Below are 24,407 nucleotides of genomic sequence, written 5' to 3' on the forward strand. Positions count from 1 at the left end.
TTCGGCTTAGACTGACAGGCATGAACGTAATTATTCCCTCTTCCAACTTCAGCAAAGATTTGGCGTTTTAACACGGGATTCAAGGTAGCTTGAGTCCTTCTTGGCGAAAGAGCCTAGGAATGACTCTTAACTCCTTTTCTAAAGCCGGCCACGGAGGGCCAGCCCTCCGCAGGAAGGCTCCGGATCCTGCCGGCTGCTCCTCCCCCTACTGCTTTGCGCCTGCGCGGAGGCTCAGGGAGTCGGCGCCATGACCGTATCAAGGCTTCCCGGGTTGCTTAACCGGGTCTCGGCCACTGCGTGGAGAGCGGCAAGTAAGCACCTGGCCTCGGGGCCAAGGTCGCGGGAGGGGTCGTGAAGGCCCAGGCGCGGAGAGAGGAGCCTCCAGCGGAGGAAGCCGCATGTGTCCCAGACGTTCGGTGGCGCCAACCGCTGCCCAGCTTCTCCCGCCGAGACGCCCACCCCGTGGCCTGGGCAGGTCCTTGCAGCGCCTCGGGTCTCGGGTGGGACTAGAGCGAGAAAATCGCTAAGGCCCTTACCCCCGCCCGGACGTCTGCTTCCTGCCGGGCACGCGGTGGCCCAGCAGGACCACAGACGTTCCGGGTCTTTCCTGTGGGAGCTCGCAGGGCACACCGCACTTTGATGCCCCTGAGAAAAATGGAAAAGAAGGCCCTTTGGGAATGGGAGTCATTGATTTACTTCTTTATTTACATCATTATTTACAGGAATCCGCTCGCCTGGTCCAGGATTTGTGGCAGTTTACAGTTTATCTTTTAAAAACGGGGAAAAGTGCAGAAGTGAGCCAAAGGCAAATAAGTATAACGTAAATTAGATGAAGCCAGGAATTGTTCGTACAGAAAAAGCATTCATGCTTTCAGTAAAACCAACATTTTTAAACCCATTGTGGTTGGAAATATTTCTCAAGATGATTCAGTTAGCAACCCAGACTATGCAAAACACAATTTTAACTTGTGACACCTGGAGAAGTTATGTAAGTTGAAAACAATAATTATTGCCCTCATAATAAATGGCTCCGGATTTCTATGCAATTTGTTTTTCCTTTGTGCAATCATTTTCCCCAAATACAAACATTTTACATAATTGTATAAGTTTTAAATAGTCCAGAAATGAGTAATACAGAAAGTGAAAGTCCCACATTATCCAAACCTCAAGGTAATAAAGTTAAAATTTTGTAGGGTTCATTCAACATCTCCCTTTAACTAGTTTTAAACAATTATGAAGTATTCCATACATATATATACACACACACATATATATATATATGTATGTAGCACACATGTAAGCTATAAAGCACAACCAGCATCTATGAACTCATCCCCCAATTTAAGAAATAGTCTCCATTGCCAAGGAGGTCTCTCTGTGCTGCTTCCTGATACACCTGCGCAATGGTGTTTTAAATCTTCGTAGAAATGGTTTCATATTGTTGATTTTTTTTTTCAGCTAACGCTGTGTTTTGTGATTGATCCACATTGATGTATGAGATTGTAGTTATTCATTCAACTGTGTGAACCTATGATACATTTTCCAATGCCCTTCTCAAAGGACATTTGAGTAATTCTAGAAACACCAGGATTGGCTGCTACACATTCTTGTGTACCTTACTTGTGCATTAGTGGAAGGAGTGGAATTCCTGGAGTATGGTGTAGGTCTTTTCAATTTTACAATATGATGCCAAGGTACAACGGCATTTTCTAATTCTATAGCAATTTTCACTTCTACCAGCAGTGTATTAGAGTTTGTGTTGTTCCACAAACTTGCCAAAACTTAATTTTGTCTAAGTTTTTTATTTTTGGCTGCCTACAGGGTGATGAAATGACACCTCTATGTGATTTTGCTTTTCTCTGATTAAAGAAGTAAAACATCTTTTCAAATATCAACTTTTTGTGAAACACCTTTTTCTCTTTTCTTTTCTTTTTTTTTTTTGAGACGGAGTTTCGCCCTTGTTGCCCAAGCTGGAGTGCAACCGCAAGATTTCAGCTCACTGCAACATCTGCTTCCTGAGTTCAAACGATTCTCCTGCCTCAGCCTCCCAAGTAGCTGGTATTACAGGCGCCCGCCACCACACCCAGCTAATTTTTTGTATTTTTGGTAGAGACAGAGTTTTGCCATGACCACAGGTGATCTACCCACCTTGGCCTACCAAAGTGCTGGGATTACAGGCATGAGCCACCGCGCCTGGCCTTTTTACTTAACAGATTCTTGTTTATATTCTTTACAAGTATTTGTATGCTAAACCTTTTTTTGGTTATGTAGGTGTCAAATATCTCAATTTGTGGTTTGTTTCTGTCACTACTAGGCAGAATAGAATAATGAGTCTGCATATACAATCATGCAGCTTCCATATAAAAGGTATCTTTTAATAAACGTTTATAATTTTATCTGTAAAATTTTGTCTTGATCCTTTTGTTTATTGTTACTACCTTATGGTCTTGTCTAAGAAACCCTTTTGTACTCTAAAGTCATAGACATAGTCTCCTATATTTTCTTCTTAAAAGTTTGTAGTTTTGCTTTTCACATTTAAGCCTTTATTCTACCAGGAATTGATTTTTGTGTATGGTGTGAGGCAGGAAACCATTTTTCATTTTTTTTCATGTCAAACACTTGTCCCAGATTCATGTATTTATAGGACCTTTCCCTTAATGATATAATGTCAGCCATCATAAATCAAGTTTACTTATACATATATGCATACGTTTATTTATTGGCTCTTTTTTCAGTCCCATTGACCTATTTGTCTATTCCTGTGCTGATACTGTCTTGATAACTATAACCATAACTTTGTAAAAAATCTTATTATTTTCTGACTATTGTTTATGTATAGAAACCTGATGCTTAATGATTTTGTATCTAAATTACCTTATTAATTTAAGTAATTTACTTTGCAGATTTTGGGGACTTTGCTGCGTAGACATTCATATCATCTGCAAATGGTGACAGTCTAGTTTCTCCCTGTCTGATCCTTCTTTTTGAGAAGGGGTCTTGCTCTGTCACCCAGGCTGGAGTGCAGTGGCGCAGTCTCTGCTCACTGCAACCTCCACCTCCCGGGATCAAGTGATTCTCCTGCCTCAGCCTCCCGAGTAGCTGGGATTACTGGTGTGCACCACCATGCCTGGCTAATTTTTATATTTTTTATAGAGATGGGGTTTTGCCATGTTAGCCAAGTGATCCACCCGCCTCGGCCTCTCAAAGTGCTGGGATTATAGGTGTGAGCCACCATGCCCCCTGCCCTCCCTGTCTAATCCTCATATCTTTTTCTTTTGTTTTTCTTTCCTTGCTCAGATTTCCAGCACCATGTTGACTAGAAGTGATGACAGCAAACGTACTTATCTTGTTTATGATTATAAAGGGAATGCATTTGTATTTTATCATTAAGGTGTGATATTGCAGTCATTTAGATAAAACTGCTACTTTTTTTGTTTAAGTCACCATCTCCTAATAACTCTTAAGGCATGTTTTATAAATGAATCCTCAGGGAATGGTTCTAGCTATCTCCCAAATAACTCTGTTCTTTTAAACAAAACAATCACCTTCTTATTTTTTTGTTAGAACTCTTTATTTTGGATTTACGTTTACTTACTGGATTTAGTGATCCGTAACTGTGGGTCTTCAGAGTCCAAGCCTTTGTGAAATAAAATTTCATGGAACATGAAAAAAAAGATGTGGTAGTAGCTACAGTTATACCCTTTTCAGGTTAAGGAAGTCCCTTTCTGTGTAGAGTTTTGGGATTTTGTTTTGTTTTTGTTTATGTATTTGTATTTGTTTTTTAATGATGAGTAAATCTTGAAGTTTACGGAATTGATTTTTCTTCATCTTACTGAGGCGTTTATCATTTTGTGCTTTAATCTGTTGAGGTGGTAAGTTACAGATTTTTCTAGTAGTGAATCACTTGCATTCCTAGAAAGTATTCCAAAGGATCATAGTGATTATATTTTTTAATATAATGTATTTGTTGTGCTTATATTTTTTTTAGAAATTGGCCTGTAATTTTCTTCTCTTATACACTGAAACCCATGCCTCCTGGGTTCAAGTGATTCTTCCGCCTCAGCCTCCCGAGTAGGTGGGATTACAGGCACATGCCACCACACCCGGCTAATTTTTGTATTTTTGGCCTTAGAATAACCTTAATATTAAAACCAGGGAAAGCTGGGCGCGGTGGCTCACGTCTGTAATGCCAGCACTTTGGGAGGCCAAGGCCAGCGTATCACGAGGTCAGAAGTTCGAGATCAGCCTGGCCAAGATACGGTGAAACCTCGTATTTTTGGTAGAGACGCCTGGCTACTTTTTTGTGTGTGTGTATTTTTGGTAGAGACGAGGTTTCACCATATCTTGGCCAGGCTGATCTCGAACTTCTGACCTCGTGATATGCCGGCCTTGGCCTCCCAAAGTGCTGGCATTACGGACGTAAGCCACTGCGCCCAGCTTTCCCTGGTTTTAATATTAAGGTTATTCTAAGGCCGGGCATGGTGGCTCACGCCTGTAATCCCAGCACTTTGGAAGGCCAAGGCGGGCGGATCATGAGGTCAGGAGATCGAGACCATCCTGCCTAAGACGGTGAAACCCTGTTTCTACTAAAAATACACTCACCAAAAAAAGTAGCCAGGCATGGTGGCAGGCGCCTGTAGTCCCAGCTGCTCAGGAGACTGAGGCAGGAGAATGGTGTGAACCTGGGAGGCGGAGGTTGCAGTGAGCCAAGATCAGGCCATTGCACTCCAACCTGGGCAACAGAGCGAGACTCCGTCTCAAAAAAAAAAAGGTTATTCTAGCCTCATACAATGTATTGAGGATTCTACTTACCCTTTTCCCTTCTTTGTTAGATTTTGTTTAAGATTGGAATTATCTATTCCTTGAGGGTTTGTTGCAACTCACCTGCAAAACTGTCTAGTCCTGCTTTTCTCTTCGAGGGAAGACTAAATTACTTGTTTAACTTCTACGGTGGTTATTGCGGTATTTATCAGGTTTCCTCTCTTAAGTAGGTTTTGGTAAGTTAACTTTTTCTGGAAAGGTTTTCATTTTGTATTGTTTCAATGTATAGGCATAAAGTTTCTGGTATTTTTTCAAAATTTTCTGCTCTCCATATAATTATGTGCTCTCTTTTTCTCATATTATTTATTTTGCCTTCTCTTGTTTTTTTATAGTAACCTTACCAAAGGCTTTTACAACACTTTTAGTCTTTTTTTGGTCTTTTTTGTTTTTGTTTTTGAGACAGAGTCTTGCTCTGTCGCCCAGGCTGGAGCGCAGTGGTGTGATCTTGCTTAACCACAACCTCCACCTCCCGGTTCTAGCAGTTCTCCTGCCTCAGGCTCCTAGCTGGGATTACAGGTGCTCACCACCACGTCTGGCTAATTTTTGTGTTTTTAGTAGAGACGAGGTTTCACCATGCTGGCCAGGCTGGAACACTTTCAGTCTTTTGAGACAGTTTATTGTTGATCTTCTTTGTTGTAAGTTATGCAAAGGATATTTATTGTACAACATGGTGACTATAGTTAATATCAATGTATACTTGAAAATTGTTGACAGTAGATTTTAAGTTTTCTCATCACAAATAATTGATAGGTATGTGAGATAAAGCATATGTTAGCTTGATTTAGCTATTTCACAATATATACATATTTCAAAACGTGCTGTACACCATAAATGTATGTAATATTTATCAATTAAAAAATGAAGAATATTTTGAAAATTATTTTCACATTGTAAATTATGTTATCTTTTTTTTTTTTTTTTTTTTTTTTTTTGAGACGGAGTCTCGCTCTGCCGCCCAGGCTGGAGTGCAGTGGCCGGATCTCAGCTCACTGCAAGCTCCGCCTCCCGGGTTCACGCCATTCTCCTGTCTCAGCCTCCCGAGTAGCTGGGACTACAGGCGCCCGCCTCGTCGCCCGGCTAGTTTTTTTGTATTTTTTAGTAGAGACGGGGTTTCACCGTATTAGCCAGGATGGTCTCGATCTCCTGACCTCGTGATCCGCCCGTCTCGGCCTCCCAAAGTGCTGGGATTACAGGCTTGAGCCACCGCGCCCGGCCAATTATGTTATCTTTTATTCGTTTTTTTCTTGTTATCTTATTTTTCCATTTTTCGTGGTTTTTGTTTTGTTTTGCTTTGTTTTGTTTTGAGACAGTCTCGCTTTGTCGCCCGGGCTGGAGTGCAGTGGCGAGATCTCGGCTCACTGCAAGCTCCGCCTCCCGGGTTTCACGGCATTCTGCCTCAGCCTCCTGAGTCGGTGGGACTACAGGCGCCCACTACCGCGCCCGGCTAATTTTTTGTGTTTTTAGTAGAGTCGGGGTTTCACCGTGTTAGGCAGGATGATCTGGATCTCCTGACCTCGTGATCCACCCACCTCGGCGGCCCAAAGTGCTGGGATTGCAGGCGTGAGCCACTGCGCCCGGCCGGTTTTTTTTTTTTTAAAAAAAACATGCAAATGGTGCGTCTCACATAAACAGCATATGGCTGGTTTCTGGTTTGTCTGTATTGGGTTTTTTTGTTGTTGTTTTGCACTGATAGTCTCTTTACCCTTATTATAATTACTGATATAATTACATTCCTCTGTTCAGACTCTTGGGTCTGTGTGTGTGCGCACATGCATGCACAGGTATGTGTATGTTGGGTGGGATTTGATTTTGATAAACCTATAAAGCATATGCTACTAATCTTTTGTATAGTCTGTATATAAAAGCATTTTCTCTCTATTCTTATCTCCCACTTTACTTCTGGGAACACTTTTTTCTTTTTTCTTTTTTCTGAGAGCCTTGCCCTGTCACCCAGGATAGAGAGCAGTGGAGCAGTCATAGCTCATTACACCCTTGATCTCCAGAGCACAAGCAGTACTCCCACCTCAGCCTCCTGCCGAGTAGCTAAGACTATAGGCACCACTGTCATGCAGTCATGCCCAGCTAATCTTTCATTATTTTTATTTATTTGTCTCTGTGCTTTTTTCTGTATAATTTCTTTGAAACTTTATTCCAGATCATAAATTCTCTTTTCAATTGTATTTATTCTGCTATTTGGCCTTTTTCTTTCTTTTCTTCTTTTCCTTTTTTTTTTTTGAGGCAGAATCTTACTCTGTCGCCCAAGCTGGAGTGCAGTGACGCATTCTTGGCTCACTGCAAACTCTGCCTCCTGGGTTCAAGTGATTCTCCTGCCTCAGCCTCCCGCATAGCTGGGATTGCAGGCACCCGCCACCACACCCAGCTAATTTTTGTATTTCAAGTAGAGATACAGTTTCACCAGATTGGCCAGGCTGGTCTTGAACCTCTGACCTCAGGTGATCCACCCGCCTCTGCCTCCCAAATTGCTAGGATTACAGGTGTGAGCCACAATGCCTGGCCAGCTTTTTGGCATTTTTATTGAGTTTTAGATTTGTTATTTCTGAATTTTCATGTTTTTCTTTTCTTTTTCTTTTTCTTTTTCTTTTTTTTTTTTTTTTTTTTTTTTTTTTTTTTTTTTTGGCCTAATCATTTTTCTTTTTTCTTTTTTCTCTTTCTTTTTCTTTTCTTTTTTCTTTTTTTTTTTACAGAGTCTTGCTCTGTCGCCTGGGCTGGAGTGCAGTGGCGTGATCTCACTAACTGCAACCTCTGCCCCCCTGGGTTCAAGCGATTGTCTTGCCTCAGCCTCCCAAGTAACTGGGATTACAGGCGCCAGCCACCACACCCAGCTAATTTTTTGTATTTTTAGTAGAGATGGGGTTTCACCTTGTTGGCTAGGCTGGTCTGGAACTCCTGACCTCAAGTAATCTGCCTGCATCAGCCTCCCAAAGTGCTGGAATTACAGGCATGAGCCACTGTGCCTGGCCTAAAAAAACTTTTGCAAAGCCAAAAATAAGTAAGCAAAAAGAGACAATGAAAAATGATTAGGCTGGTGGGCACGGATTTGCAGATGCAAATCCTCTCAAGAAAAATAACTCTCCACATATGTCTCATGGAATTCTCAGAGAGAATCCCAGAAAAACATTCAAGGAAACAAAGCCATCACAAACAAGTCAGTAGAATCAATGTATAATGGAACAGTGGGACAATAAAGATTTTGTGTACAGGATTCAGAATATAAAATAATACATTAAAAAAATTTGGCCAGGTGCGGTGGCTTACGCCTGTACTCCCGGCACATTGGGAGGCCAAGGTGGGTGGATCACCTGAGGTCAGGAGTTCGAGACCAGCCTGGCCTATATGGTGAAACCCTGTCTCTACTAAAAATACAAAAATTAGCTGGGTGTGGTGGCACACATCTATAATCCCAGCTACTCAGGAGGCTGAGGTAGGAGAATCACTTGAACCCGGGAGGCGGAGGTTGCAGTGAGCTGAGGGCATACCACTGCACTCCAGCCTGGGTGACAGAAAAAGACTCCATCTCAAAAAAAAAAAAAAAGATGCATAGGGATTTTTGGAAGATGCAGCTAGTGTGTAGTTAAGCCTAAACACAGGTGTGGGTCAGCCAGTGGCTTCAAAATCTCAGAGGGGCTTCTTTTTTTCACATCTTCACTCAGAACCAAGGTTAAAGTAGACACTTTTCCTTCCTTAACTGTCTTCTAGTTCCTTGCTATTTGGAATAGCATCATAATCATCACCTGGGAGCTTGTTAAAATGCAAGAATCACAAGTCCCACCTAGAACTACTCAGAATCTGCATTTTAACAAAATCCCCCAGGTGGTTTTTATCTATGTTTTAAATCTTTCAACTGGGTGTGATGGCTCACATGCGTAATCCCAGCACTTTGGGAGGCAAGAGGATCGCTTGAGTTCGGGAGTTCAAGACCAGCCTGGGCAACATGGTGAGACCCCCCCCCCATCTCTACAAAAAATAAAATTAGCTGGGCATGGTGATGTGTTGCTGTAGTCCCAGCTACTGAGGAGGCTGAGGCAGGCTGAGGCTGAGCCCAGGAGATCAAGGCTACCATGAGCCATGATTGCGCCACTATACTCAAGATTGGGCAACAGAGCAAGACCCTATTTCAGAAAACAACAAAAATCTTCTGGTTCACTTTTTTTTCTCAGTCTGTGAGCCTCCCAGAGTCCTGGCCTCTAATACGCTTTCTGTTTGCTTGGGTTTAAGAGACTGTCATCTCCCTGCTGTCGTGAAAGCTCTATATCCCAAGCTGTAGGCAAGAAAGACACAAGAAGGCTGGGCACCATGGCTCACGCCTGTAATCCCAGTACTTTAGGAGACCAAAGCAGGCGGATCACTTGAGGTCAGGAATTTAATACCAGCCTGGCCAACATGGCGAAACCCCGTCTTCACTAAAAATACAAAAATTAGCTTGGTGTATTGGTGGGTGCCTGTAATCCCATCTACTCGGGAGGCTGAGGCACAAGAATCCCTTGAACCCTGGAAACAGAGGTTGCAATGAGCTGAGATCATGCCACTGCACTCTAGCTGCCTAGGGGACAGAGTGAGACTCTGAAAAAAAAAAAGACCAGCTTTGTCAACATGGTGAAACTCCGTCTCTACTGAAAATACAAAAACTTAGCTGGGTGTGGTGGCTAATTTTCTTGTCTCTGTCTCAAAAAAGTAAGACACGAAAAGTGTAGCCATTTGACTTTGTGTTTACCTTTATGACTGTAGAGTTTTGGCATTTCTGATTTGTCAAAGTACCAGAGAAAAGTTTTGGGTTGTGTGTTGTTTTTGTATATGTGTGTGTGTGCAAGAGAGAGTCATTCTTTTGCTTTTATTATTTCTTCTTTTAGAAGGTTTTCTCCTTGTCTGTTATGTCCATGTAAACACAATTCTAACTAGGTTTGGATAAAGTCAAACCACCCCTTGAAGTAGAAGACATGGGCTTTATGGTTGTTATTTCCTGATGTTGTTACAAGAGCCTTTTGTTTTAAGTTTGCCAGCTCTTTCCCATGTAGTCGAGGTAGTCAGAAGTCTGCTGATAGCCAAAATGCAATACTAACATGAATACAGTTACTATTGCTCAACACCTACTATTTAATAGGCAGAGTTAACAGGAGTGGTCCTTGGGCTTAGCTCCTCATCTGACACGCCCTTGTTTCTTATGGTCTGCCTTTAAAGCTACATGTATATGCTTCATTACCAACACCCCTGGCAGGCTGATGTGCACACACTTGTGTTCGAAGCTGTAAAGCCTGTAGGTACCAAGGAGCACTGTATCCCATCTTATATTGTACTGTACAGAAATGAGGGGCATTATCTTCCCCTGTGTTCTGTCACACTGTTACCTGACTACAAAAATAGTTCTGCTTATGTTTCCAATGGCCTCAGAGTTCCTTGAGAAAACTAGTCTTTCAGCTTTTCCTTGTAAACCCTCTTTCTACAGATAGTCTTTCAGAAGTCTGCAAGGTCATATTAGGGACCAATTTCTCTAACTTACACTTTACTACTCCTTGCTTTCCCCAAGATCCAGTTTTCTGTTCTTCACCAGAAACCCTTACGCAAATTAACTTATGCATCCCAGAGTTAGGCTCAAGTTATTAATGCACTTACTCAGTGTGTACACATACACAGACATACACCTATTCATTTATCTTAACCACTAGTATGCATGTGTTTGTGTCTATTTCTTTAAACGAGGTTGGGTTATGTAGTGATGACTAGAATATGAGAAAAATATGTGTAATGAAAAAACATATGTAATGCTGTCAAGGGCTTACAGATAATTCCATCGAAATAACAATAAATACTCTTTATCACTATACTAAATGCATAAATTGTCCCATTTATTCAGCAATCTCATGTGATAGGTACTGTGATTTTTCTATTCAGAGGAAAGGAAACAGAAAGGGTAACTTGACCAACATCCAACACCGAGTAAGTGGTTGCATTTGTTTCCTATTGCTGCTATAACATATTACCACAAATTTAGTGGCTTAACACGTTTTACAGTTTTGGAGGTCAGGAGTCTGGAAGGGGTCGCACTGAGCTGGAACCAGGCAGTTAGTAGGGCTGTGTTCCTTCTGGAAGCCGCATCCATTTCCTTCTCTCTTTTAGCTTCTAGAGGCTGCCCACATTCCTTGGCTTGCCCCCTTCCTCCATCTTAAAGCCTGCAACATCGGGTCTGGTCTGTCTTCCAACCCTCTCTTCCCTTTTAAAGGACCCTTGTGGTTACATTGACCCACCCTATAATCCTGGATAATCTCGCTATTTTAAGGTCATGTGTTTAGCCACCTTAATTCTGTCTGCTACCAAAATTCTTCACCATGTAACCAAACCTGTTCACAGATTCTGGGTATTGGATTCTGATTATCTTTGAGGCCATTATTCTTCTTGCCACAGGGGTGTAGCTGGAACTTGTACCCAAATTTGTCTGCTTCTAAAGCAATTTCTTTAGGAAGCTGAAAACCCCTAACACTGAGATCACTTTTTTCCCTGTGGTTTTTCCCTTATGAATATTATCTCAGTGAGGGTTTGTATAACTTTCATAGCGCTGAAAGTTCAACTCTCTTTAGAAACTAGAAAAAAAAATGATCTCATTTACACATTGCAGACACCCAGTACATTTTAAAATCCCAAGTTTTATTTTAGATTCAGGGGGTACATGTGCAGGTTTGTTACCTGGGTTTATGTGTGATGCTGAAATTTGGGATATGAATGATCCCATCACAGGTAATGAGCATAGTACCCAAAAGTTAGTTTTTCAACTCTTGCATCCCCTTCTTCCCTCCCCCACAGTAGTACCCAGTTTCTGTTGTTGCCTTATGTTCCTGAGTATCCAGTGTTTCACTCTGTAGAATTAGAAAATTGTGTGTAAGAATATGCAATATTTGGTTTTATGTTCTGCATTAGTTCACTTAGGATAATGGCCTCCAGCTGCATCCATGTTGCAGCAAAGGACATGATTTCATTATTTTTATGGTTGCATAGTATTCCATGGTATATATGTACCACATTTTCTTTATCCAGTCCACCATTGAGGAGCACCTAGGTTGATTCTGTGTCTTTGCTATTATGAATAGTGCTGCAGTGAACATACAAGTGCATGTGTCTTTTTGGTGTGAAAAATGAGTAGTTTTCTTTTGGGTATATACCCAGTAACAGGATTGCTGGGTCAAGTGATAGTTCTGCCTTAAGTACTTTGAGAAATCTCCAAACTGTTTTCCACAGTGGCTGAACTAAGATACATTCCCACTAGCTGTATATACGCATTCCCTCTTCTCTACAGCCTCACCAGCATCTGCTGTTTTTTAACTTTTTAATAATAGCCATTCTGACTGATGTGACATGGTCTCTCATGATTTTAATTTGCATTTATCTACTAATTCGTGATGTGGAGCATTTTTAAATATGTTTGTTGGCCGCTTGTATGTCTTCTTTTGAGAAGTGTCTCTTCATGTCTGTTGTCCGTTTTTTAGTGCGGTTGTTGTTTGCTTGTTGAATTGTTTAAGTTCCTTATAGATTCCGGATATGAGACTTTTCTCAGATGTGTAGTTTGCAAATATTTTCTCTCGTTCTGTTGGTTGTATGTTTACTCTGTTGATAGTTTCTTTTGCTCTACAAAAGCTTTTTAGTTTAATTAGGTCCCATTTGTCAATTTTTTGTTGTTGTTGTTGCAGTTGCTTTTGAGGACTTAGTCATATATTATTTCCCAAGACCAATGTCCAGAATAGTGTTTCCTAGGTTTTCTTCTAGGATTCTTACAGTTTGAGGTCTTACATTTAAATCTTTAATCCATCTTGAGTTAATTTTTGTATGTGGTGACAAATAGGGGTTCAGTTTCATTGCTCTGCACATAGCTGCCAACTATCCCAGCACCATTTATCAAATAGGGACTTCTTTCCCCATAAAACAATGTATTTTTAGAGACATGGCCTCACTATGTTACCCAGACTAGAATTGAGCTCCTGGGCTCAAGCAATCCTCCCTCTTCAGCCTCCAGCGTAATTGAGACTACAGGTGCATGCCACCGTGCCCAACTTGATGTATTCTTAACATTTTAGTTGACAGAAAAAGAGGACCTTGATTAGGATTTAAATGTAGCCACTTCTGACTTTTAGAGATTTGAATACTAAATATTGTCATTGAAAAGTTTGTACTAAGTTACTCTTAATATTTGAACTCCTGGTTTTTTGACATTGCTTCAGATAGGAATTAATGTTTTAATATAAGTTTCTGCAATATTGATAACGATTAACTAATTTATTTCATAGCCCTTCTTTTCAAACGGGTGGTCTTCCAGAAAGGGAAATGGCTGGACAGGAAGGAAGAATTTTCACTCTACATCCTTTGGTACTTTTTGAACTTTGAGAAATGTGAATGTATGAACTAAAAACAAATAAATAAAATTTTATAAATGTTTAAAGTGGAATAAATAAAAAGCTCCTAATTTTCTATTATCTCCACTCTTCTAGGATCACCCCTTCTGTGTCATTCTCTGAGGAAAACAAGTTCTTCTCAAGGAGGAAAGTCTGAACTTGTCCAACAGTCCCTTAAGAAGCCAAAGTTACCAGAAGGTCGTTTTGATGCACCAGAGGATTCCCATTTAGAGAAAGAGCCACTGGAAAGTAAGCATAATAAAGTACCTCTCAGTTTCTGAAGTATCAAGGAAAGTGTTTCAGTTATTGAGAAAATGAGTGAAAGAAAAGAAATATGTTACTGCTTAAATTCTGTAGTAATAAAGCATATTTCAACAATGAGTAAAATCACCATCCATCAACACCTGTAGGTTTCTTTTTTTTTTTTTTTTTTTTTTTTTTTGAGACGGAGTCTTGCTGTGTCACCCAGGCTGGAGTGCAGTGGCTGGATCTCAGCTCACTGCAAGCTCCACCTCCCGGGTTCCCGCCATTCTCCTGCCTCAGCCTCCCGAGTAGCTGGGACTACAGGCGCCCACCACCTCGCCCGGCTAGTTTTTTGTATTTTTAGTAGAAACGAGGTTTCACCGTGTTAGCCAGGATGGTCTGGATCTCCTGACCTCGTGATCCGCCCATCTCGGCCTCCCAAAGTGCTGGGATTACAGGCTTGAGCCACCATGCCCGGCCAAGGTTTCTTAATAGAAAAGATTTTCAAGACTCTGACAGGTATATGCTTGTGTTTGTTTTATTATACCTCATTATTCACATAACAAAATATATGTTCAGACTTTCTTTGATACAAATAAATGATGTTATTTGTATCAAAGAAGGTTACATTATTTGTATCAAAGAAGATCTTATGTGAATAATGAGGTATAATAAATATAACCACAATATATATAATGTATACATATTATATATATAAAGAACTCCAATAACTCAACAAAAAGTCAAAAATAGCAAAACACTTGAGTCTTAACTTACATGTTTTGCTATATGAATAATGAGGTATGATAAATAACAAATATATAATATGTGTATATTACATGTATGTGTGTAGAACTCCAGTAATCTACAAAAAATAAAAATAAAAAATAGCAAAGTACTTGAGTAGACATTTCTCCAGAGAAGGTATAGAAATGTACAAATGGCCAACAAACACATGAAAAGATGCTCAGCATCAACGTCATTATCGTTAGGGAAATGCAAATCAAAACTATGAGATACTACTTCATACCCACCTGGATGGTTATAATAGAAAAAAATGGAAAATAGCAAGTGTTGGGAAGGATATGGAGAAATTGAAACCCTCAGGCATTTCTGGTGGGAATGTAAAACTTTGCAGTCGCTGTGGAAAACAGTATGGCCATTTCTCAAAAAATCGAACATAGAACTACCGTTTGACCCAGCAATTCCACTCTTAGGTGTGTATCTAAAGGAATTGAAAGCAGGGACTTGAACAGGTATCTCTGTAACTATGTTCATAGTATTATTAACAGTAGCCAAAAGGTGGAAACAACCCAGTGTTCACGAACAAATGAATGGTTAAACAAAATGTAGCATATACATACGGTGGAAAACTACTCAGGCATAAAAAGCAATTACATTGTAATATATGCTACAACATGGATGGACCTTGAAAAAATTATGTTTAGTGAAATAAGCTGGACCCAGAAGAGCAAATATATGATTCCACTTTTATAAGGTACCTAGAATAGGCAAATTCGTAGAGCCAGAAAGTAGAATAGAGGTGATCAGGGACTCCAGGGACTAAGAGGGAAGTCATTGTTTAGTGAGTACAGAGTTCACTGTGGGGGTGATGAAAACATTTTAGTTATGGATAGTGGTGATGGTAGTACAACCCTGTGAATGTATTTTTGTTGTTGTTTTTGTTTTTGAGATAGAGTCTCGCTCTTTCACCTAGGCTGGAGTGCAGTGGCACAATCTTGGCTCACTGCAACCTCCGCCTCCCAGGTTCGTGTAATACTCCTGTCTCAGCCTCGCGAGTAGCTGGGATTACAGGCATGCCACCACAGTGGCTTATTGTTGTGTTTTTAGTAGAGATGGGATTTTACCATGTTGGCGAGGCTGGTCTTGAACTCCTGACCTCAAGTGACCAACCCATCTCGGCCTCCCAAAGTGCTGGGATTACAGGCATGAGCCACTGCGCCTGGCAGTGAATGTATTTAATACTGCCAAATTGTACACTTACAAATGGTTAAATGAGAAATATTATGTCATATTTATTTTACCACAATAAAAAAGAAAAAAGCAAAAACCAGCACATTTCAAAAGCTAATCATCTATTTGACACAATGGTAGGCATTCAACTGTCTTGTTTCACTCAAGTTCATGTTGAACCTACCATCCCTTAGAAACTTCTGACAAACATCACCAAATACAGCAGGTGCTCTTCAATCCTTGTTTTATTTGAACAATCCACAACCTTTGACAGTGTTAACTATTGCTTCTGGAAATCTCCTGCCTTGATTTCCATTATGCTTTCCTTAGTTTCATTTTTTTGTGTTTGTATGTCTGTGTGTGTTGTTTTGTTTTGTTTTGTTTTGTTTTGTTTTGTTGAGACAGGGTCTTCCTCTGTTGCCCAGGCTAAAGTGCAGTGGCATGAACACATGGCTCACTGCAGCCTTAACCTTCCCAGCTCAAACTGTCCTCCTGCCTCAGTCTCCTGAGTAACTGAGACCACAGGCACATACCACCATGCTCACCTAATTAAAAAAAATTTTTTTTATAGAGATGAGGTCTTGCCATGTTACCCAGGCTGGTGTCAACTCCTGGGCTCAAGCAGTCCTTCTGCCTCGGCCTCCCAAAGTGCTGGGATTATAAGTGTTAGCCACCATTCCTGGCATGCTTTCTTTAGTTTCTCACCCTATTTCTTCATTAATCTCTTCCTGGGCTCTTTTTTGAGCTCTTCTGCCTCTCCCTAACACCTAGATGTGGGTATTTGCCAGGCCTCTGTTCTTAGCCCCCTAAGCATTCCGAGGGAGATTTCATATTTCCCTAAAATGATTTGATTGATTGAGGCAGAGTCTCACTCTGTCACCCAGGCTGAAGTGCAGTGGCACTGTCACAGCTCATTGCACCCTCAAACTCCTGGGCTTCACTACTCAGCCTCTCCTGTAACTGGGGCTACAGGCACGAACCTGGCTAATTTTTCTTTCTTTTTTTTTTTTTTTTTTAAGAGACAGTCTCACTACATTGCCCAGGCTGGTCTTGAACTCCTGGGCTCAAACGATCTTCCCACCTCAGCCTCCCAAAGTGGTGAGATTACAGGCATGAGCCACCACGCCCGGCTTAAAATGATTTGAAGTATCACCTGTGTGTTGGTGATTCATACATTTTTACCTCCAATCACACCTCTTTCCTGAGCATCACTCTCCTATCTCCATTTGCCTCCTGAATATCTTTCTTTGCATATTCCAGAAGTCTCAAAATTAATATTTCTAAAACTGAAGTCATCCTGTACCCATTGTTCCAACTCACCTTCAGCCCTCCCTCCCACCCGACCTCATATCCTGCTCTTCCTTCTGGATTTGTAGTCCACCCCATCTACCAAGTCACCCAAGCCCGAAATCTGGGGATAATCTTTCACTCCTGCCTCTTCCTGTCTCCTCTGACTGATCACTAACCAAGACCTGTTGCTTCTACCCTTTTAACATCTCTCAAATTTATTCCCTCTTACTCTTCCTACCAGTAAGGCCCAAATTCAAGCTGTCTCTAGCTCCATTGGTCTCATAACAAACCTCTCTGCTTCCTTGTTTCCTTCCTTCTAGTCTTGTCTCCCTGCCTCTGATACATACTTTATTCTAAGAAAACTGTGTAGGTTGTCTCTTTGAAAAGAGTAGATTTCATTATTAAAATCATAAAGGAAAATATTTGTAGCTAGGCACCCTGCTTGATATAAAGATGAATAAGAAAGGAATATGAGATAATGTAAATAACGATGAACAGGACATCATGTGGTAACTAGCATGAGAGATACACAAAAAGATCAGAGAAAAGTCGACAAAAAAGATAACTTTTGAGCTGGGGTCTAAGGAAAAATAATTTTTTTTTTTTTTTTTTTTTTTTTGAGACGGAGTCTCGCTCTGTCGCCCAGGCTGGAGTGCTGTGGCCGGATCTCAGCTCACTGCAAGCTCCGCCTCCCGGGTTCACGCCATTCTCCTGTCTCAGCCTCCCGGGTAGCTGGGACTACAGGCGCCGCCACGTCGCCCGGCTAGTTTTTTGTAGTTTTTAGTAGAGACGGGGTTTCACCGTGTTAGCCAGGATGGTCTCGATCTCCTGACCTCGTGATCCGCCCGTCTCGGCCTCCCAAAGTGCTGGGATTACAGGCTTGAGCCACCGCGCCCGGCAATTTTTTGTTTTTTTGAGTTGGAGTCTCTCTCTGTTACCCAGGCTGGAGGACAATGGTGCAATCTTGGCTCACTACAACCTCCACCTCCTGGGTTCAAGCGATTCTCCTGCCTCAGCCTCCTAAGTAGCTGGGACTACAGGCTCCTGCCACCACGCCTGGCTAATTTTTGTATTTTTAGTAGAGAAGGGGTTTCACTGTGTTGGTCAGGCTGGTCTTGAACTCCTGACCTCAGGTGATCCACCTGCCTTGGCCTCCCAAAATGCTGGGGTTACAGGTGTAAGCCACCATGCCAAGCTGGAAAAGTAAAATTTTTATAAGTAGATAAGATGTGGTGAGGAGACGTTTCAAAATAACTGGAGAAAGCTATGGTCAAAGAGAAAGAGGCTGCAGAACATTAACACTTACAAGACACAGCTAATGGGCTTCTTTGGCTTCAACATAAATTATATGTATATTCGATTAATACAGGGGTGTCCAATCTTTTGGCTTCTTTGGGCCGCATTGGAAGAAGAATTGTCTTAGGCCATACATAAAGTGCACTAACAATAACTGTTGAGCTAAACAAACAAAAAAAATTAAAAATAAATAAAAAATAATAAAAAAAAATCACACAAAACAACTCAATGTTTTAAGAAAGTTTACGAATTTGTGTTGGGCCACATTCAAAGCCATCCTGGGCTACATGCAACCCATGGACTGTGGGTTGAACAGGCTTGAATTAATTGAATATAAAGCTAGACACGCAGGTTCGGCTCAAATCTGGGAGGGCCTGAACTCCCAGGTTACAGTGTAAGGGCTTTATGCAGTGAGGAAATGTATGTGGATAGAGGTTGTTTTAATTAGCTTTATTAAATATAGTCTGCATATAATAAAATTCACCCATGTTAAATACACAATTGAGTGAGGTTTTCTTTGTTTTTGTTGTTGTTTTTGTTTTTGTTTTTGTTTTTGTTTTTGAGATGGGGGAGTCTTGCTATGTTGCCCAGGCTGGAGTGCAGTGGTGTGATCTTGGCTCACTGCAACCTCTGCCTCCCGGGTTCAAGCGAGTCTCCTGCCTCAGCCTCCTAAGTAGCTAGGATTACAGGCACCTGCCACCACGCCCAGTTAATTTTTGTATTTTTAGTAGAGATGGGGTTTCACCATGTTAGCCAGGCTGGTCTCAAACTCCTGACCTAGTGATCCGCCCGCCTCGGCCTCCCCAAGTGCTAGGATTACAGGCATGACCCACCGCGCCCGGCTAGTGAGTTTTAACAAATGTTTACAGCCATGGAAACCACACAAAGTGTAAAATAGTTCTGTCCCCTAAAGAGGCACAAGGCAGTTCATCCTCTCCCCACCTCCTCCCAGCAACCATTGATCTGTTCTCTATCATTGTAGTTTTGCTTTTTCTAGGATTTTATATAAATGAAACTCTACAATATGTAGTCTTTGGTGTCTGGTTCCTTTCACTTAGTATAATGTGGAAAAGGGTTTCTGTTGCATTAGTTCTAAAATGGGACACTGAGAGCAGGAACCAGGGTGGTAATGGTGAGAACAAAAAATTTCAGAAAATGGTAGGCTATTATAAGGGCAAAAATTAGGTTAAACAAATGTGAGGAAGAAGAGACATGGAAAGATACGAAGGTGTGGTCAGAAAGAAGAGTGCTCAAAAGAGTGTGGGATTTGGAAAAGGAACACACTCAAAAAATAATAAAGTCCAGTGGACAGCAGAAGTAGATGTGAAAGTCATCAGGAAAGAGATTGGTGACCTCTGTGGCCTCGATGTGTGATGATTTACTAATGTGGATGTTGATATTAGGGATGATGGGGAGAGGGAGATGGAACTATGAACCAGATATTGATCCCATCCGAGAAGACAGAAGAATCTTTGAGTTTATTATAAGACTGGAGAAAAACACTGGACAAGTGAATGGTATAGAATTCCTAAAAGGAAAGGCTATAGAGGTGTGGCGTTAGAATGAGAGGCTGGAAATAGCAGTGAGGAGCAGGGACATCTTGACCTGTTCTTTCTTCCCCAGTGCTGTGGACTGAATTATGTTCCCCCAAATTTCATCTGTTGGAGCTCTAACCTCCCAGGTGATGGTATTTGGAGATAGGGCCTTTGGGAGATAATTAGGTTTAGATCATGAGAGTAGGGTAACTCTTTAAGGGATGGAAATGTTTTACACTTTGTGTTATTTACATGACTGTAAACATTTGTTAAAACTCACTGAACTGTGTACTTAAAATGGGTGAATTTTATTGTAAGCAGACAATACTTTAATAAAGCTGGTGGAAATCTCCTCATGGTGGGAATAGTGCCCTTATAAGAAGAGATACCAGAGAGCTTGCTGTCTGTCTTTCTCTGCCACGTGAGGACACAGCAAGAAGTGACCATCTGTAAGCCAGGAAGAAAGCCCTCATGAGAACCAACCATGCTAGCACCCTGATTTCAGTCTACCAGCCTCCAGAGCTGTGAGAAAGTAAGTTTCTGTTGTTTACTCCACCTAGTCTATTTTGTTAATGGCAGTTCAAACTAAGACATCCAGTGAGCCACAGAGATATGTGAGAAAGAAGAACTTCCATTAGAGAGGCCTTCAGGGGAATTCATAGAGGAGGCAAAAGCCAACTTGCATTGCAGTAAAGCATGGACTTCCTTTGAAAACAGAATGATGATGAGTATGGGAGACAGTTTATTCATAATATAACAAGAATAAAAGAATGAATATTTGAAAAATTTTCAGGGTAAATTCTGTATCCTTTTTCTTTTGCCTAGAGAGGGGCTTTATGATTTTGGTGAAGATCCTTTAGTTTTCTAAAGAGATATAGTTTGGATAATCATTCTCCTGCAGTTCCCCCGTGCTATGCAGGATAAAATAAAAGCCGTATACCTTTTCTTCTAGTAATCTGTCTTTTGTCAGTTGATTTTTGGCAAACCTTCAGAGGGCAAGGGGGAAGCTTTTCCTTGGTCCCTACACCTTCTCTCAGAGTCCAAGCAATGTGCTTCCTCAGCGGAACAGGTTTAAACATCTGTAAGTAGCTATGATGACAACCTCAGCAGAGAATACCCACCTTGAGGGAATGTGACACCAATGCCCCCAAAAGTCTAGTTGCCTTTTGGTCTGTGTCTCAGGAGTATAACGACTTCTCTAGGGATTGAATGTAAGCGAGACCTAAGTAACCAAGGGGTTTGGATAAAGCAGATCTGGGTTTGAACTGGAGCTCTCAGAGGCTTCTACTCTCTGGGTTTCAGTTTCCTCCTAATACCTGCCTTAGAATGCCATTATGAAAAGAAACTGAGATGATAGGCACTTTGCACTTTCCCTTTCAAGCCTTGCCAGTTTGTTATTCTTGTATGTATTTGTTTGCCTTTTATTGTTGTTGTTGTTGTTTTGGCCTACTTCAGTACTCTGTGAGCCCTATGAGGGAAGGGGCCTTCTATTGCATGGTCACTACTGTATCCCTCACCCTACCTTTACCTAGCATAGGGCCTGGCAGAGTAATAGTGGAATAAATGAATGAAACTGTCTGCCCACAGGGTTGCCATGAGGATAAGAATAAATCTTTTCATTCATTCATATGATACGTATTAAGTATCCTCTGTGAGCCAAACACTGAAACAGCAATGGATAAAACACACAAAAAAATTATACCTTAATGAGGCTTAATGTTTTAGTGGGAGAGACAGACAATAGTCAAAGTACATTTTAAAAATATATGAAATTAGTGATAATTGCTGAAGATAATGTAAATCTGGGAAGGAATGGGAAGTGTTGGGAGGGTGGCCACAATAAATAAATAAATAGATACAGTTTAAGAATTAGGGGCCAGGCGGCTGGGCGCAGTGGCTCACGCCTGTAACCCCAGCACTTGGGGAGGCTGAGGCGGGTGGATCACCTGAGGTCAGGAGTTCAAGATCAGCCTGGCCAACAAAGTAAAACCCCTGTCTCTACTAAAAATACAAAAAATTAGCTGGTCATGGTGGTGCATACCTGTAATCTCACCTACTTGAGAGGCTGAGGCAGGAGAATCACTTGAACCCTGGAGGCAGAGGTTGCGGTGAGCCGAGATTGTGCCATCGCACTCCAGCCTGGGCAATAAGAGTGAAACTCCATCACACACACACACACACACACACACACACACACACAAAGAATTAGGGGTTAGGTGCGGTGGTTCACACCTGTAATCCCAGCACTTTGGGAGGCCGAGGTGGGTGGATCATTTGGGGTCAGGAGTTTGAGACCAGCCTGGCCAACACAGTAAAACGCCATCTCTACTAAAAGTACAATTATTAGCCAGGCATAGTGGTGCGCTCCTATAGTCCCAGCTACTCAGGAGGCTGAGGCAGGAGAATTGCTTGAACCCAGGAGGCAGAGACTGTAGTGAGCTGAGATCACACCACTCCACCACTCCAGCTGGACAACAGAGCTAGACTCCATCTCAAAAAAACAAAACAAAACAAAGAATTAGGGCTCTAATAGTTGGTTCCTCTCCTGTTTTTTCCATATATAAAGCAGTACAGTGTATGGGCTGAGAGCAAGACTACAGCCAGGATGTCTGAATTCAAAGTCAGTTTTATCACTTAGAAGCTGTGTGATATGGAGCAACTTTCTTAACCCTTTGTGGCTCATTTTCTTCGTCTATAAAGTTGGAACAATAATTGTTCTTGTCCCATAGGATTGTTAGGAAGATTAAATGGATTAGCATACATAAAGTACTGAGAATTGAGTCTGGCTTGTGACGGGGATTCCTACTATGAACACATAGTATTAAGAATAATAATTACTATTATTGATTATAAATTGCAGTACCAGCCAACCAGTTGCTGAAGCCAAAACCCTATGATGAGGAACAGTAATTCTCTAGCTAAGATTAATTGACATTCCTATGTACCTGGCATCACACTAAACCCTTTACATGTATTACCTTGTTTAATTATCAACACAGTGAGGGAAGTATGATTGTTCTCCCCATTTTACTGGTCAGAAAACTGTGGCATTAAGTCAAAGTGATTCCTTCAAAGTAGTCTTATTTCAAGACCTTTCAAGTCTTATGAATTTGTACTCTGTATTCTCTTCTCAAACTCAGGAAAAAGAATCACATTTACAGTTCATTTAAAGACTGCATGGTAACCAGGTTACTAAGATCTAGCCTATCATGCAAACCTGTCTTTAAACTTGACCATAGGCAGGCTCGGTGGCTCACGCCTGTAATCCCAGCACTTTGGGAGGTCGAGGCGGGCGGAACACTTGAGGTCAGGAGTTTGAGACCAGCCTGGCCAACATGGTGAAACCCCGTCTCTACTAAAAATACATGAGCATGGTGGTATGTGCCTGTAATCCCAGCTACTCAGGAGGCTAAGGCAGAAAAATCACTTGAACTCAGAAGGCAGAGGTTGCAGTGAGCCCAGATCATGCCACTGCAATCCAGCCTAGGCGACAGAGGGAGACTCTGTTTCAAAAAAATAATAATAAATAAATAAGCAAAATAAGATTGACTATAAGGCCTCTCCTTCCTCCATTAACTGCTTTATTTATATCTCATTTTCCTTAGAATTTCCAGATGATGTTAATCCAGTGACCAAAGAAAAAGGTGGACCCAGGGGCCCAGAACCTACCCGATATGGAGATTGGGAACGAAAAGGACGCTGTATTGATTTTTAAGTCTCATCTTCTTTAACCTCAATATTGTTTTCTGAATATGTACATTTGAATTAACTTATTTCTGATTATTTTCTTTCTTTATATCCTTTATGTCGTGAGTTTCCATAATGTGTTTAAATATGTATATGATGGCTTTGGAAGAAAATATGCTGCTATAAATTAGGAAGGGGAGACCAGCTTGACCAATATGGAGAAATCTCGCCTCTACTAAAAATACAAAATTAGCCAGGCATGGTGGCGTGCATCTGTAATCCCAGCTACTCTGGAGGCTGAGGCAGGAGAATGGCTTGAACTCAGGAGGTGGAGGTTGCGGTGAGCTGAGATCGCACCATTGTACTCCAGTCTGGGCAACAAGAGCGAAACTCTGTCTCAAAAAAAAAAAAAAAAAAATTAGGAAAGCAAAAGTATTTTTTCATTAACATATGTTAGTTTAATGAATATAGAAATGATTCTTGACCTTTTTTTTTTTTTAAGACAGAGTCTTTCTCTGTCACACAGGCTGGAGTGGAGTGGCACTATCCCAGCTCACTGCAACTTCTGCCCCCCAGGTTCAAGCAATTCTCTTGCCTCAGCCTCCTGAGTAGCTGGGATTACAGGCACCCACCATCACACCTGGCTAATTTTTGTATTTTTAGTAGAGACAAGGTTTCATCATGTTAGCCAGGCTGGTCTTGAACTCCTGACCTCAGGTGATCCACCTGCCTCAGCCTCCCAAAGTGCTGGGATTGCAGGTGTGAGCCACCTTGCTCAGCCTAGAAATGATTCTTAGAGCTGTAGGCCTTTACTTCATCATTTTTCAGTTTAAATTAATCAGTTGCTTATAAAATGCACACATAAATAAAATAATTTTTAAAAAATGATTGTGTTGCTGTGTGCTAGGGGTTAGTGGCTTTTAACATGCGAGTTAAATAATGCATTATAGTTTGAGAAGGCCACAATAATAACAGAAAATCTTTAACTTGGAGTCAGTTACTTAATTACTTACCCAATTATTTGGGTTCAAATTCTGACTCTACTTCTTAACTACCTATGTGACCTTGGATAACTTATTTAACTTCTCTGTGCTTCAATATCCTTATGTGTAAGTTGGAGATAATAATACTTTTGATACTGGTGGGCTGCGGGAGGTCCCCAAACGCT

The 24,407-nt window shown here is 41.3% G+C and overlaps 1 protein-coding gene across 1 annotated transcript; it reads left to right on the forward strand.

Moving 5' to 3' along the window:
- Window positions 1-225: 225 nt before the first annotated feature.
- SDHAF4 (succinate dehydrogenase complex assembly factor 4) lies at window positions 226-24,124 on the forward strand. Its single transcript, XM_010371553.2, has 3 exons — window positions 226-311; window positions 13,311-13,463; window positions 23,158-24,124. Exons 1-3 carry the CDS (start codon window positions 248-250, stop codon window positions 23,265-23,267), a joined length of 327 nt encoding a protein of 108 aa, XP_010369855.1. The 5' UTR covers window positions 226-247; the 3' UTR covers window positions 23,268-24,124.
- The last annotated feature ends 283 nt before the right edge of the window (window positions 24,125-24,407 follow it).

This window comes from Rhinopithecus roxellana, chromosome 4 (genome assembly GCF_007565055.1).
Source record: "Rhinopithecus roxellana isolate Shanxi Qingling chromosome 4, ASM756505v1, whole genome shotgun sequence".
NCBI lineage: Eukaryota > Metazoa > Chordata > Mammalia > Primates > Cercopithecidae > Rhinopithecus > Rhinopithecus roxellana.